Source organism: Anser cygnoides, chromosome 6, assembly GCF_040182565.1.
Source record: "Anser cygnoides isolate HZ-2024a breed goose chromosome 6, Taihu_goose_T2T_genome, whole genome shotgun sequence".
NCBI classification, from domain to species: domain Eukaryota; kingdom Metazoa; phylum Chordata; class Aves; order Anseriformes; family Anatidae; genus Anser; species Anser cygnoides.
The window spans coordinates 10,791,862-10,806,195 of NC_089878.1; the positions used below are offsets into that span (position 1 = coordinate 10,791,862).

General features: G+C 43.8%; 1 protein-coding gene across 2 annotated transcripts in view; it reads left to right on the forward strand.

The window, feature by feature from the left end:
- UBE2F (ubiquitin conjugating enzyme E2 F (putative)) overlaps nucleotides 1–14,334 on the forward strand; it is a 67,002-nt gene that overhangs the window by 46,918 nt on the left and 5,750 nt on the right. The window contains exon 10 of one of the 2 annotated variants that reach the window (XM_066999804.1): nucleotides 13,005–13,074. The exons of the other annotated variant lie outside the window; for it this stretch is intronic. Within the exon in view, the coding sequence (XP_066855905.1) occupies nucleotides 13,005–13,074 (70 nt within the window). The remainder of the gene's footprint in view (nucleotides 1–13,004; nucleotides 13,075–14,334) is intronic. 2 annotated transcript variants of the gene reach the window in all.

Here is a 14,334-nt window from a genome sequence, read left to right on the forward strand (position 1 = left end):
TCCAAGGCCTTGCTGAGCCTCATGGGGTGCTGTCAGCCCTCCCTCCAGCCCTCCCACCTCCCTCTGGAGGCTGCATTTGCCCTCCAGCACGTTGACTGCATCCTATCTGGTGAATGTAATCCTGTAGACCTCCTGCCAATTTCCATGCTCATTTTTTTAAGACTCTAATCTTCTTTGCAAACTTGCTTACTATGGCTTTCAGCTTTTAATAAAGCATTCCTTAAAATTTGTAGGTCCCCTTCACTCTTTTTTTTTCCCCTCTGCCTACTCTGGAAACAGTTGAAGTTTGCATTGTTCATTTCTGTCGTGTTGCTTTTCGGAACATCTGTGGTTTGCACATTACACTGCAGTTAAGTCACGATCGCTGGAAGATAAGCAGCCATCCTCTTGTTTTAGGGCTCAATAAATCAGAATAAAAAGATGATTGGTGTCATTACATAAGCTAAGCAACACGTTTACCATGATTTAATCTCCTCAAATTGATAAAATCTCATCAGTTTAGTGCTTTGAGTTTTCTTGTGGATTTTAAATAACAACTTACTAGTTAAAATAACAACTTACTTCTTAACTAGCTGCTTTGTATCTAGCAGAGAAGTTGGTCCCTTGTTAGGTGGATGCCAGAGCCATTGACTGTTGCTAAAATTGATTCCAGGGATTCCTGAGCACTAAGCATAGGATCTGCTGGTTTGGACAGTGAACAAACAGAGCACTATTGATTTGCCTTCCGTGGCAAACAAGTAAGCTGAGCACTGCAATAATAGGGCTATGCCTTGGTAATGCAAAGCAGGATCAGGCTAGGAGTTCAGGACTTGTGTATTCCCTAACCAGAGGTGCTGTGGGCACCGTGTGTGCTGTCTGTTAGCTGCAATCTAGAAAATACTTTCCACGTGTTCATCTGTCATGCTTGTTTGGAGATGCTATCTCAGGACACTGCAGTTCTCTGGGTTCCTTAAAGGCTTCCTGTCTACCGCCGCCCTTATATTTCCTAGCAGTCTGCATTTGCCAAAGCCATTTCAAAGCCATATGTGCTACCCAACAAGAAAATCCATTACGCTGTTCACATGGCTTAAAGTAAAAATATTTTTCCCAGTTCTCCTTATCTTCCTTATCTCTGCCTTCCATACCATGAATGCTAATGCCGTGTCCTTAAGAGAAGCCGTGTAACACTGTGACCCTGTTATTCTCCTACACGATCTTTCTATCTTCTCAGTGAAATTCACCTGTCAGTATTTGGTGCATGGAGCTGTTTCCTGCTGTGTCATTGTCAAAGGGTAAAATCCTTTTAAAATCCGGGAGATTTTTTTTCCCCCTCGTGAAAATCTTACACATCTTCTTCCATAAGACTTCCCCCAACAGTTCTGGAATGCCTAATCAGAATAAGCGTGCATTTGCCGAGGATCAGTCTTAAACATATTTTTTTGTTTAATGTAAATGATTTTATTTGATTCTCCCTTGGAAAGCAATGACAGCATGCCCCTCATCACAGGACACTGCCAGGTAGGAGTGCCACCTCTCTGCTCACTGCCTCCTGACAGGATCATCAGCTACCTGGAGAAGATGATTAATGCTTCGCCTTCGTGGCCCTCTCCTCTGCTTGCCTCAGGCGGAGGGATGACTCTTGTTGCTGGAGGAAGGCTGCTGTCAGACTCGATAAAATCCTGGCTGGAAACATCCTGGATGTGAAGAGGTCAGCGTGCTGCTTCCAGCAGGCACTCCAGGTGCCAAGCATCCTCATCCCTACCTGCATTGTGTTATTTGCCAGCTGTCTGCCAGGTTGTAAAGAACATGAAGCACAACAGCCCTACATAAATGTGGCCTTAATTTTGCCTTTTTGCCTTTTCTTTTTTCTAGCCATCTTCTGCTACTGTCAGTGAAGGGAGTTTTAATTGTGTCCTTGCCTTCACATGGCTAGATCGCAAAGCTTGTGCTGTTGTTTTGAGACTTTAACGATGAATTATTTTGCACTGATTTGTGTGGAGGAATTTGGTTCTAGTCCAGGTTTTAGAAATCGTGGGTTTTCATTATAGCTGCACGATTTTGGCAGTTGTGGTTGTCGCTGGCAGTGTCTAGTCCATCTGGGTTTAGGTAGCTTTACGTGCCGGGGTGGATTTGTTCAGAGACAGCGGGTTGTTGCTCCACAGGAGGGGGTTGGGCATCTGTAAGGATGTTAATGGGAAAAATCAGGGGAGCTGGAATTTGTATATGACATAATGCAGTCACACGTGACTCTGGATTATTCTTGGTGTTCTGTGGCTGCCTTTATTCTTTAATAGATCATCCTTACAGTCACAGTTTGTATTCCTGTCTTAATCATATTATTCTGATTCTTACCACAGTAGTGCCAGCACGCTGGCAAAAATCCTCCAAAAGACACCAGGGACAGCCTCCTTTCACCTGGGATAATGGCATATTTTCATGAACTGTGCCCTCAGATAAATAAAACATGGTCAGTGCTTGCTGCAGGGCTGTGTGAGGCCAGAAGCTGTTGGGGCTGAGGCGTGTCGGGGCAGCCTTTCCCTTCTGTTACTTGCTTGCGGTGCTGACAGCTATCAAATCGTTTTCTTTTTTTTTTTTTTTTTTTTTTTACAGAAGAAAGTCCATTACTGCTTTGCATTTGCAATTTTTGTTGTTGTTGTTGTTCAAGTCCTCTCAGTGATAAAATGAGTAAGTTTTATTTCAGGACTGTTTCTGTGGAGATAGATTTATAACGTTGGTGCTGTTAAAGAGCCTGAAGCTGCCTCTTAAGTTTCCTCTTAGGATTTTAATGGCCCTTCATAGCCTCAGTTCTTCAGGAAACTAGGCTGAAAAAAAAAGTCTCTGAATTGCTTGCAGCCTTTGGATGTTGTTCTAATGAGTCTTTGGGGATGAAGGTTTTCCTTGAATTACTTGAGGAATGTCATCTTGTCCACACAACTGAGCATGCCAACTTAATTCCATTAGAAATTCCATTGATAATTAGGGACAGTTGTAGGTTACAAATTTTGCTGAAATTTCCTCTTAACTATTCATAATTCTGTGCTTTTTTTTTTAGTCCTTAAATAGCAAACAGTTCAATATTTTTATAGAACAATCTTAATTTCTCAAAGCCTTCCCCTGGCTACTGGGCAGGAACCAGCACAAAGTGCCAGAACCTGGGCCAGGTTCTGGAGAGGACATAAGTGTATCTTCTGAAACCAGGTAGGTCCTTGAAAGAGAGAGTTGTCAGCAAGTGGTCTGCCTGTAAATAATAGTGAAAAGGTAAGAAAACAAAGATAGGTTGGAGAATATCTTCAAGCATCCATTTGGGAATATAGGAAACTGAATTTCCCCTCAAATATAATTTCCAATTTGATCCTGCTAAAGACTCTTCCTAAATAATGGCATGGCTAGCTGTACCCATATCCCCTCGGCTTTTTATTTCTGTGCCTATATGTAATAAGGGCGTAATTACATTTGGATTTAAGTCTACCTTGAAAATCCATTTTTCTGTGTAGCTGGAGAACTGCATTGGAAACGAAACAGAGTTTTCAAATTTGCATTGTTCTTGATCTCTTGCGATCACTTCCAAGTTTTCTTCTAGTAATGTAATTTCATATATCAGAAGATCAGCCCCTTTAAAACGTTATTTGATGCATCTGAATGAAAAGCATGATGCTGGCTTGCAGTAGGTGTTTTGGAGCCTCTAAGCAGACAAAGGGCAACACAAACTAAAATTAAAGCTTGGTAAAAAAAAAAAAAATTGTATTTCTTCAGATCTTCTGGTCCAAGTTAATTCATTTAACTCGTTCATTTAGCTTCTCTGCTTCTCTGTCATCGTTGTTCTTTTTTTGGTTAATATTTTTATGTCAGAGGCATTTTGTGAGCAAGGCATCTGTCTTTACATGCTCTTTGTGCTCAGTTTCTCCTGTTAGGATGGTGGTAGGTCGTTGTGTTTTTTTCAGACTAGAGTTTCCATGTTGAAAGAAACCTTCCAGCACCCCACCCACAGCTGAAAAGCTGGGGACTTGCTTTGTTTTTTCTTCTTCATCTTGTTGATGATTTTAAATTTGGCTTTAGGGAACACGTAAGTTGCTGTTAGCTTGAGGCATCTGGGTTGGTTCACCTCTTCGTTAGCACAGACTGAATGACCTGGAGGAACATCTCTTCCACCTTTGAGTTAATTGGGTTTCTCGCTGGCAGCAAAAACCTTCCTGGGGGTGTTCCTCACTGGGTTTTCTACTCTAGATTTACCAGTTAGCAGTGTAAGTCTCTTGAAATCAGTCTGAGAATTAGAAATAACGTCCGCCTACAGTGACTGTCGGCAAATTTGAGTGCAAAGCAGTTTGCTTGGATAGCACTCACCAGGATTGACCAAGTTTTTATAAAAGACATTTCAATATAAAACATTTATTTGACATAAAATACTCTACATAAAATTTCATGGTCCGTGGGTGCTGCATCTTGTCGCTGTGCGTTTCAGAAAGACAGCTATTCATAAATATGTGGTGGAAAGTGTTAGAAATTGCTCTAAACAAGCATTTTATTTTCCAGATTATGATAAATTGTGTGAAATAGCTGCGTTCCTTTGATGGCTGCTGTTCCTTGAAGAAATTCAAAGCAGTTGAAACGTTTTTATTTTGCAAAGTAGTCAAGAGCTTATGGGTATGCCAGAAGTCAAATACCAGCTATGTGTTACCCAAGTTTACATCCTGCTTTTATCTGAACATTTGTTTCTACGTTGGTTTGGGTCTGAGCAATGCACGCAGAAAGGTTTTTACTAGAAGGCTGCTTTTTTCTAATACCTTTTCCCATTGTGTATTTAAAAAATAATGCACTGGTGAATTAAATTAGCATTATCTGTGCCCAATTCCCTGTGCCAAACTTGCTGCCCTTTTGCCAGCAGTTTCCCATCACAGCCATACATGTGGTTAAGCTTCTCCAGTGTCCCAAGCACATCCCTGTAACATTTTGTATGCAAAAAGTGCTGCTAATATTTGAAGAACTCTGATCGTGAATCTTAATTTTCCAGTTAATAGCAGTCAAATTTTAATTACTATTTTCATCTCTAAGCTCAGATGCTCGAAGCTTAGTGATGGCTCAAGACAGCTGGAAAATAAGCCTCAGAACAGAGGGATTATTTGAAAACATTTACTTGAAGTTCATTTCTGGTTGTCTTTTAAATGCATTTTTATGTTGGGAAGGTGTTTGAGCTGGTGCTGCAGGAGCAAGCAGGCAGGGGGACGTTGTGCTGGATGCTTGTACGAGATGAGGAGTCCCCAGACTGCACCGTGCCTGTCTCACTGCAGGTGGAAAAGGTGGGGAGATGGTACGGAGCGTGCAAAAGTGATTTGGGCTGTCACTTTGGTGACATGGTCTAGAGGGAAAACCTGTGCTTCGGCCGTTTCCGAAGGCATGCTGGAGCCCGCCTGCTTTTTCTTTGCACTGCTTCCCCAGGGCTTCAAGTCACAAGGAGCAGGGACCTGCTCCTTCCTCGGGGTCAGAGCATTCCCAGAGCTGGCAGCGCTCTTCCCCTGCAGCAGCAATGGGAAGAACTGCCACAGAGAGACAGCAGGTCCCATTAAACATCCTGGCTCCTCTTTCGGTATGATGTGGGAGGCCTTTCAGTCCCTGCTGCCAGGCTTTGTGGAAGAGCCTTCTCGCTAAATTATTGTTTGCACCTCTTTGGGATAAGCTTGACAGCTCTGTTGGGTGGAAATGCTTTTGTTTGGAGCAGAAATGGTTTAGTTCATGGCTTGGCTGCTGCTAGTGAGGTGCTTGTGTTTCTTCCTAGCAGGCTTTTTCCTGCTTGTGGGACCAAAGTGGAAATTCAAGAGGTCGGCTTTACACGGTTACCTCTACGGGGTCAGAACACATTGGAGTCCTTTCCAGATAGGCAAATGCCAGGCTCCGTTCTGTAGTCCCACAGTGTAAATACCCAGCTGTTAGATGCTTTGAAGTTTTAGCTACCTTCTTTTTAGGGGGTTAAAGCGTGGTCACATTCTTGTATCGTTTTTAAAGCTTGTTTTCCAGTTTCTGGCTAATAACATTATGGCCAGAAACACAAAGCTGAAAAGTTTTAATAATAAGCCCCTACTTTCATCTGTCAAGCCAACTGGATGCAGAATGTAGATGATCAAAGTGTGATTTCACACCTTCAGAGTATCGGGAAAGCATCGTTACCGATTTGCTAGCAGTGCAGAAGGATCAGGTTAGTGTTTGACGTTACTGCTAGCTTGCAAAACACAAGTTATACCGTGCGTCTCATTGTGGCAAGTGCTGGATGCCATCATTTTCCCTTTCAATTAAAACAGAATTGAGAGCACGCCGAATTCTGCAGGATGAGTCTTCTAATTTTGCCTCGATCACGTAGCAGCTGTTCCACAAAACACCGTGAGCTAACTGTCCTTCCTCCGTTTCCGCATGACACATGAAAAAATATCAACGATTCCTGCAAGGCCCAGAGGTGTAATGAAGTCAGAATGCAGACTGCCTGCCACTCATCCCTGTCTGCTGCATGCAAGAACAAAGGCTGATGGCAGTGTGGAGGGGAATAGCAAGCTGTTAGTGACGTGTTGGGTTAACGTACCCTGCTGTAATCTTGCATAAATGAACGGAGATAAAAAACAAAATGAAACTTTGCTGTTACTGGAAGAAGGCAATCTGATATCTAGCTCCAAGGTGATGGAAATAGCCTGATATTTTGCTAATTGTGCATGAGTTAGGAGATCTGGCTCGTCACGTTACCAGCCTGTTTCCTGCTGCCTGCTTGTCAGTAACCTCAGACTCATGACTGACAGCTCTGTGCTGCTTGCTCAAGTATCTGCCTTCGTCCCATTTAATTTGTAATTCACTGAGGCAGAGCAGCCTCTCCCGTTCCAAAATGACTAGAGGAGCCACAGATGCAGGCGCACCTGTCACGCAGAAGCAGCGTAGGAGCATTTTGGTAGGCACACACCAAAAAATGAAGTCAAGCAGCATCCTTGAGTCAAGCACCGTGTTGAGAGCACCTCGTGGTGCTGGATGTGTCTTGATTACAGGCTGTGATTCCTCACTCGCCCGTTGGCACATCCAGAGCTTGAGCCTCTGCCAGCTCCTGTGGATGTGGAGGCTGGTGGCTCGCTTGGGCACAGCACGAAGGGATGATGCCTGACAGCAGCTCGCTTGCTGTGTTCTTAGCTACAAAACCAAGCTTGCATGTGGTTCAGACAAACACACTGAACATTTGTCAAAATAGTCTGAAATTTCATTTACTGACCCATGGAACATGGCATAAGTGGCAGACGAGCAATAAATGCATTCTCCTGAAACCTCTTGTCAGCACCATGCTGCTGTTGACTTCAGATACCGCCTTGTTTAGCCTCGCGTTGGTGTCAGCAGAGGAAACGGATGGATTACAGCTGCCGAGTGAAGTTTTGTCAGAGAGTGGGGCTTTTCTGTGGATTGCAGCGTTGGCAGACTTGTGCAGAAACTGTCTGCAAACTTCAGCTTGTCATGGTGTGCCGACTACCTTGTCAGCAGTGTAAATACTCGGTAACAAAATGTGTAGAGCCAGGATATTGAATTCTTCTGGTGCTTAGAAATCTGTATTTCAATAGTGAAGGCATTCACCATGTAACCTGCAAATTGCTTTTTGTGTAATTTATGTGATTATTCAGCAGAACCTGTGAATCAGTTACTGCTTCTGAGTCTGCAGCCCTCGGAGTGCATGAATTGTCCATAGCCTCCATCCTCGTACCTCTGGTATGATCGAATGCTGCTGGGGTATTAGCATATCACTCAGCTCAAAACAAGCCCTTTATAGCTTCCAGAGTGCGTACGCTGCTTGTTGTAGAAAACAACAGCTGCTTCTGATACTTTAATATCATTGGCATATGAACCCAGGAGCTGAAATCCCTCTTGAAAAATAAATGGGAATTACATTTAATAAGAGGAAGAGTCAGTAAACTGGGCTTGGACGTATTTTGAATATTCTGTTTATTTCACGTTGTCTGAAAACGCACAGATGTCTGTCTGCTGTGCAGCAATGCTTAAATAATTAGATAGTCCTGAAAGACTTAACAGACAGCAACAAGGATGATCCTTTGGTTTAAGACTTCTTTTGCTTCTTTGGGAATTAAATTTAACTTTTCACTGCTTGCAGTTTTGGTTTTTGGTTTTGTTTTCCCACTGGCTGCAGTCAGGCCAAGCTTTTCGCTTCGAGTTCATTTTTGTTATAATGATTAGTAGTAATTGTAAGTGATGTCAGTTTTGGTGCCTTTTAATAATAACCTGAAGAAATGGTTTTAAAGAAAAATATTATAGATTTGGTGAATGTTGGTTTGCAGCAGAATTTGTAGATGCGTTTGATGCCTGCTTTTGTGCGAGTAGAACAGGATCTGATGTCTGTATTTTTAGTTTGGCCATCCAGCATGCAATTTTGAGCAGTTCCTGGGAGACAGGACTTGGAGCTGTACAAATTGCCAGAGCCCTGAAGCAGCTGAGGACTCGTTATCATGGTAAGAGGACACAGCTACCTGCGTGGCAGAGGTGACAAGGGCTCGGGCAGTCTAAGTCACAGTTAAATTTGAGATCTAATTCCTAGCTCTTATTAAGGACATTACGTCAGTGGAAACAAAGCATGCTGATGGAGAGCACGTCGCATTTTTGCTGCTTTGCGGGAGGGAACACGGTGAAGAGAGGGAAATGATTCACCCTGTGAAGACAACAAGGCAGTCAGGGGCTGGGCATTCATTTGGACCGTCTTAGTCCTGAATTAATGCCCTGGCATTTAACTTGCATTCTCTTTCTTGTCCTTTCCTTAATTTTGACTTGAATGTGTCTCAGTCTTGCTGTAATGTTCCTCCACAGGCAACCTTTTCAGCCTGCTTTGTCTCTGCTCTGGCAAGTTCAGGTCTGAAGGAGCACAGACTGCTTTTCTCTGATGTGGTGCTCATCTTTCGTGCAGGTGCCAAAGGTTTGTGTTATACAAAAAAGATAAAAGGAAAAGGGGAGAAGAAACCTATTTTATAAACTAAGTTTGACTTTCTACTTTTTGTAGTCTTTCTGCAAAATAATTCCCTTTTGTGGTTTTCAGACTGTTACTCAAATCAGTCCAGTGCTGCACTGACTGCACTCACAGCTAAGGCTCTTGTCCTAATGCTTTACTTTCTAACTTCTTAGCAACATCACCCCCACAATCTAGTGCTTGTTGTGGTAAACAGAGAATGTTTGGCAAGGAAATTGGTCTTAAGACTGAGTCCCTAGCAGTAAGTAACTCTCACGTCTCTAGCTGGTGTAAGCACTGCATTCTGCAGGCAGTCCTGGCTGTAATTCCTTGGCTTCAAGGAAATTCTCTCTCTAGTGTGGTTAAAGTCAGTGGCAATCAATTCAACATTATTAATGTAAGTTATTTTAAGTGGGGAGAGATGCAGAATTGCACGGCACTTAAGGTTTAATTTTTTGATTCAAGCTTCTCAGACTGTAAAAATACAGCTGGGTAGGGGAAGGAGGGGAATTCATCCATATACTAAACAATCTGGTCTGGAACACATCGGAATATGAGATAATAGCAATTAGGTGTAGAACAAAAGCATTTCTCTGGAGCTGAGAGTAAAGGATTTGAGTTGACAAGCCTGACACTTCCCTGCATCATTCCTCAAGACTAAAAATTAGACTTTTAACAGAATTTCCTTTGTTTGGAGCCTCACTCCAGTCTGGGTGTATATTCCAGCCTCAGTGCTGCTATTGCTTTTGAAGGATTTCTCTTTCCTCTCCCTTGGATATTGTTTTGGAGACCGTCAGTCTAATATTCCTGCAACAGCAGCAAAACAATCTGAAGAAATATAAAATGATGGATTACTGATTAAAATGAGTGAAGAGACGCTGGAAAATTTTGCTAGGCAGCTGGCAGGTTACATGAAGAGCTTGTGTTTTTAATTTGACTTGAAGTTGGAGGCCTCGGTATAAGTATGTATTTGTTCTTTCTTGCTTCTGCCCAGCGTAACCGAATAAACTAATTCTGAATCATGTTGGGAGGGCGGTTTGTTCTCCAGCGACGGGTTGTCCAGTACGTCATCCTCGAGGCATTTTCAGAAGGCATTTCACAGAATCACAGCGCTGTTCAGGGTGGCAGGGACCTCTGCAGATCCATCTAATCCAGCCCCTGAGCTCATGGTGGAGTCAGCTGGAGAAGGCTGCCCGGGACGGCGTCCTGTGGGGTGTTGGGCATCTGCAAGGATGGAGATTGCAACCTGCTCCTGTGCTCCACCACCCTCACAGTAATTTATTTTCCCAGTGTTTACTACTTTGCTTGGCGGTCTTTGTAGAGGAATAGGGCTTTGCAGTGGTGCCATCCATCCGTCCCCTTCCCCATCAATCCTCATACCCTTCAAACACGCACTCCAATTTCCATCAAACCCAACAGAGCAGCAGCATCTCTAAATCCAGTTCCCATAACCTCCATGAAAATCAGCAGCAGCAACAAAGAGAGGATGGTCTGGGAGCGAGCCACCAGGAAAGCCTGTGAGAGCACGTGGAGCTCAGAGCAGAGCTTCACCCTTCTCCCACCTGCATCTAGGAGGATGGGGGAACTGGAGAGAGGAGGGGAAGCTGTATTGTGCTGGGGGGAGGAGAGAAGTAATGATAGCAAAACCTGACTGCCTACGGATCTGCAGGCTATCTTTGCTTGCTGAATGTACGTTTTAAAGCCCGTTCTTGATTTTGCTCGGTATTCTGTAGCTGTGTGGGTAAGAGCATGTGGGCTGCAAATAGACTCTTGCACACTGACTAAATGAGGCTTTATTCTGGTCAGGAGAACTACCCACAAGCTATTCAAACACTGAGGGGAGCCCCATTACCTCATACTGATTACAGGCTCTGCATGTTTTTGCTTGCTTTTTGCTTTTTCCTTGTTTAGCCATATTTGAATTTGTCAGTAATCAGACTGCAGTGCTCATTGTTTTTTGGGGGGATTTTTGCACAGCTCATATTCTGTAATTGACAGTTGCACCAACAATAGACGTATGTTATTCAGATTGCTTAAGAGGTCAATGGCTTTGTCCTGCGTTATTAATTCTTCGTTGTAAAATTGTGTATCGTATCATAGCTGAGTCTGTGATGTCACACTTGTTTCTTGGCAAGAAATTACAGTGAAAAAAAAGAAAGTGCCCAAGAGTTTGCTGTGGGACACAAAGCTATGGAAGAGAAGAACTAGAGGTGGTACGAGTACTTCTATATACCCACAAAAACAGTAAGAACAATAAGATACTCTTAATGAAACTTATTAGCATAAGAAATGTCTTGCCAAACGTGGTGATCGATCACTACAAGACTTCAGGAACCCCTTTGTCTTTGTTTGGTTTCCTGCTGCTGCTTTTCCTGTTGAGGTGTGTCTGGACAGCTCTCCAGACAGTTCCTTCTGCAGGATGATCCAATTAGTCTTGGAAACGAAATGCTTGAGGACATCAGTAGGCTATAATTTGACCTTTTTACTACCTTTGTCTCTTCTTAAGCAGCTTTGGGTTTCTTGGTGCCTGTTTATTTTATCTGGGAGCTCATCTGGTTGTGCCAGTGTTTGTAATACCGACACATCAGGCTTAAACATTTGGATAATTGCTTTGCTTGGCAATCAGGGAGCCTGAAACTGCTGGTTTGTGTGTTCAGGTTACACTCTTAGGAAGTGCTAAACCTTTGTTTTCAGTGCCAGCCTTCGTAGCACAAACACACAGCTGATTTGAGCTAGGACAGCCACCTCCATCCTCCGACTTTTCTTCCACTGCTCTTCCAGAGAGACTCAGAAAGAGCTACCAAAATAGATCCGTGCCTCCAGGAACTCCCCAGCCTTTTGATTTGTGTGTTCATCGGTGTCCAAGAATTTAGGACACAGGTCGGTATGTTTTTATCTTTAGCTGGTTCAGTGCTGGACTTTGTCAACAGCTCAATTGATGCAATTGGCTCAAGGAAGGGCAGGCAGCAGAAAGTCTGTTCAGTGCGTGTCCAGACAGGGGTATTGTTGCAGCTAACAAGGGGAGGCATGCCCAGATCCTGCTCTCATTATGTTTGCTTCAAGATGGCATTATCAGGCCCTCGTTTTTTTAGTTGTTTGCATTGCAGAATATTTGAGTCGATGTGTTGCTTAGATTAGCATGCTCCTGTCCTTGCTGCGCTGCTTTATGTACTCATGTTTGAGCTTCTCTTGGCCTGGGATCTGGCTTTGTCTGTTGTCTGGTATGAGGTTTTCCACTTAACCTCACTCCCTTGTTTAAATTGATAGCCCTGCACCAGCCTTGACATCCTGAAATCTCTCTTGCTAATAGGAAGTAGCTGGTCCTGAACATTTTCTTCAGCAACAGCGCTGCTTATTTCTAACAGTACAAAGCTGTGACGTGATAAAAGCGTGAGGGTTTTTTAACCTCCTTCAAGTAAAATAAGAAGCTCGCATTTATTCTTGGATGCTGAACTGGGTATCTGTTTCCCAATGTTTTCTAAGAGAGGTTGTGAGACGTTGAAGGATTGCTCTAATTAAATATACCCACAAGCGTATCTGAGGATTTGAAGTATATGTTCACCTTTGGCCTGACAAACCTGTAATCTTACGTGGAGGCCAACTTTTTTCCCCTCTGTTTGTAACGAATCCCAAAGCACTTTTAACTGATTCAGCTCATGTTGCATCAAGACTTTCTCACTAATATTTGCTAAGGTAGTGCAAGCTTATGGCAAACACCAGCACTTCTGCATTAGCTGAAGACTTGCAGGGATTTGGAGCTAGGGAGGAAATCAGAGCTGGCTCCGAGGCGTTCTCGTTGTTGTGATGTTTGTTGCAAACTACAGGACTCCAGCAGGCACGGTTTGCTGGGGACATCACATTGAGGGGTGGGAAGTTGTTAAGCAGCAGGACAGGCTTCACAAGAGATGAACCTGGTCTTCTGCATTAGAGCGTAGCCTTTGCTTTCCAAGATTTACAGGTCGGAAAAGAATTTAGCCCTAAGAGGGCTGAACATTTGAGATTTCCCCCAGAAAACCACATCTTTAATTCTTGTTGTTGGGCTTTTATTGCTCTTTGATTACAGCCGAGCTGCTCTAATAAGAACAACGGTACCACCCCAGTCCAAAAGCATCTCTTCGTAAGAATCTCACCCCGTGAGTCATTACATTTATTTATCTCCATATTTATTGCAGCAAATCACTTGCTTCCTTTGCACAACCGACCACCCTGCTTGGTATTTGTTGTTCTTCTTGGAATTGCGGCAGCCGCAGTAGGACAAACATTTTGTTTTTCTGTAGCATTCACTCATTTAGAGATTTGCACTGTGTTTTTTTTTTTCTTGGATTTCCCCACCATTTTATGCTGCCCATGTTACAGCCTCGAAGCCTTTTCCCACTGAGCATAAAGCGCATTAAGCAGCATGTGCAAATGAGCAACAGCACATCTGCTAATTGTGCTAGCAGATGTAAATAGGAAAAAAAAAGTTACTTTTGGAAAGCTAGAAATATTTATAGGAACCATTGTCCATCTTTCCTAACACTTTGATTATGGATGGAGCCTCTTTCTGGTTCACTGAAGTTGATTAAGCTTTTGCAGATGGTTTGACTGGAGGTAATGACAGAAATGTGAAAGAAATGCAGATGTCTTAAAGCTTTTGATTTACGTGCTTTAGGCAAATAAGTGGCTGAAAAGGGAAGCTTTTGTTTTGGATTCTTTAGGAAAAAAGCACGGCTTTAAAACGTGAGCAGACAGCACGTTGTCGAACGCAAAGGAGAAGTGCCTGCGCCGAGCCCCGTGCGCTCACCAGCCTGGTGAGGTTTGCTTGCCCAGGGCACGGCTCAGATGGGGGCATGACTTGCAAAAACTCCCTCAACAGCCCCAGACTGCTCTGATTTCCTCTGCCGTGGTAATTTATCCGTTAAGACCTCAGACCTCAGGGATACATTTCCTCTCCTGGGGACGCGTGGCATCCTCAGGGGTGGAAGCGTGTTTGTAGCAGCAGTGTAATTGGGGTGATTTAGGTGACTTTCTCTTGGGGCTTCTCTCTCTGTAGCCCTTTCCAACAGGACAGTGCGCGCCAGTGGAAGTGTAGGCTTGCCTGTGGCCGCTCAGAAGCGACTTGGAGCAGACCCTGGAGGTTTTCCTCATCTTCAGCAGCCCAGGTGAACCTGTAAGCTGCTCAGTCACAGTCAGGGCAGGACTCGAGTCATTTAGCACTGCAGCCACACAACAGAGGACTCACACAAGTCTCCACTCCTGAGGTAAAGTGAGAATGGCTGCGGGGCTCTTGGACCTTCCTCTACTGGGGGCTGGATGCAGGTAGGGGTGAGCCCCAGCCCTACAAACGAGCAGTGGCAATAGCCACGGAACTGAGCTCTCTCCATCTGCCTCCAGCCAAGCTGCTCTACGAGTCA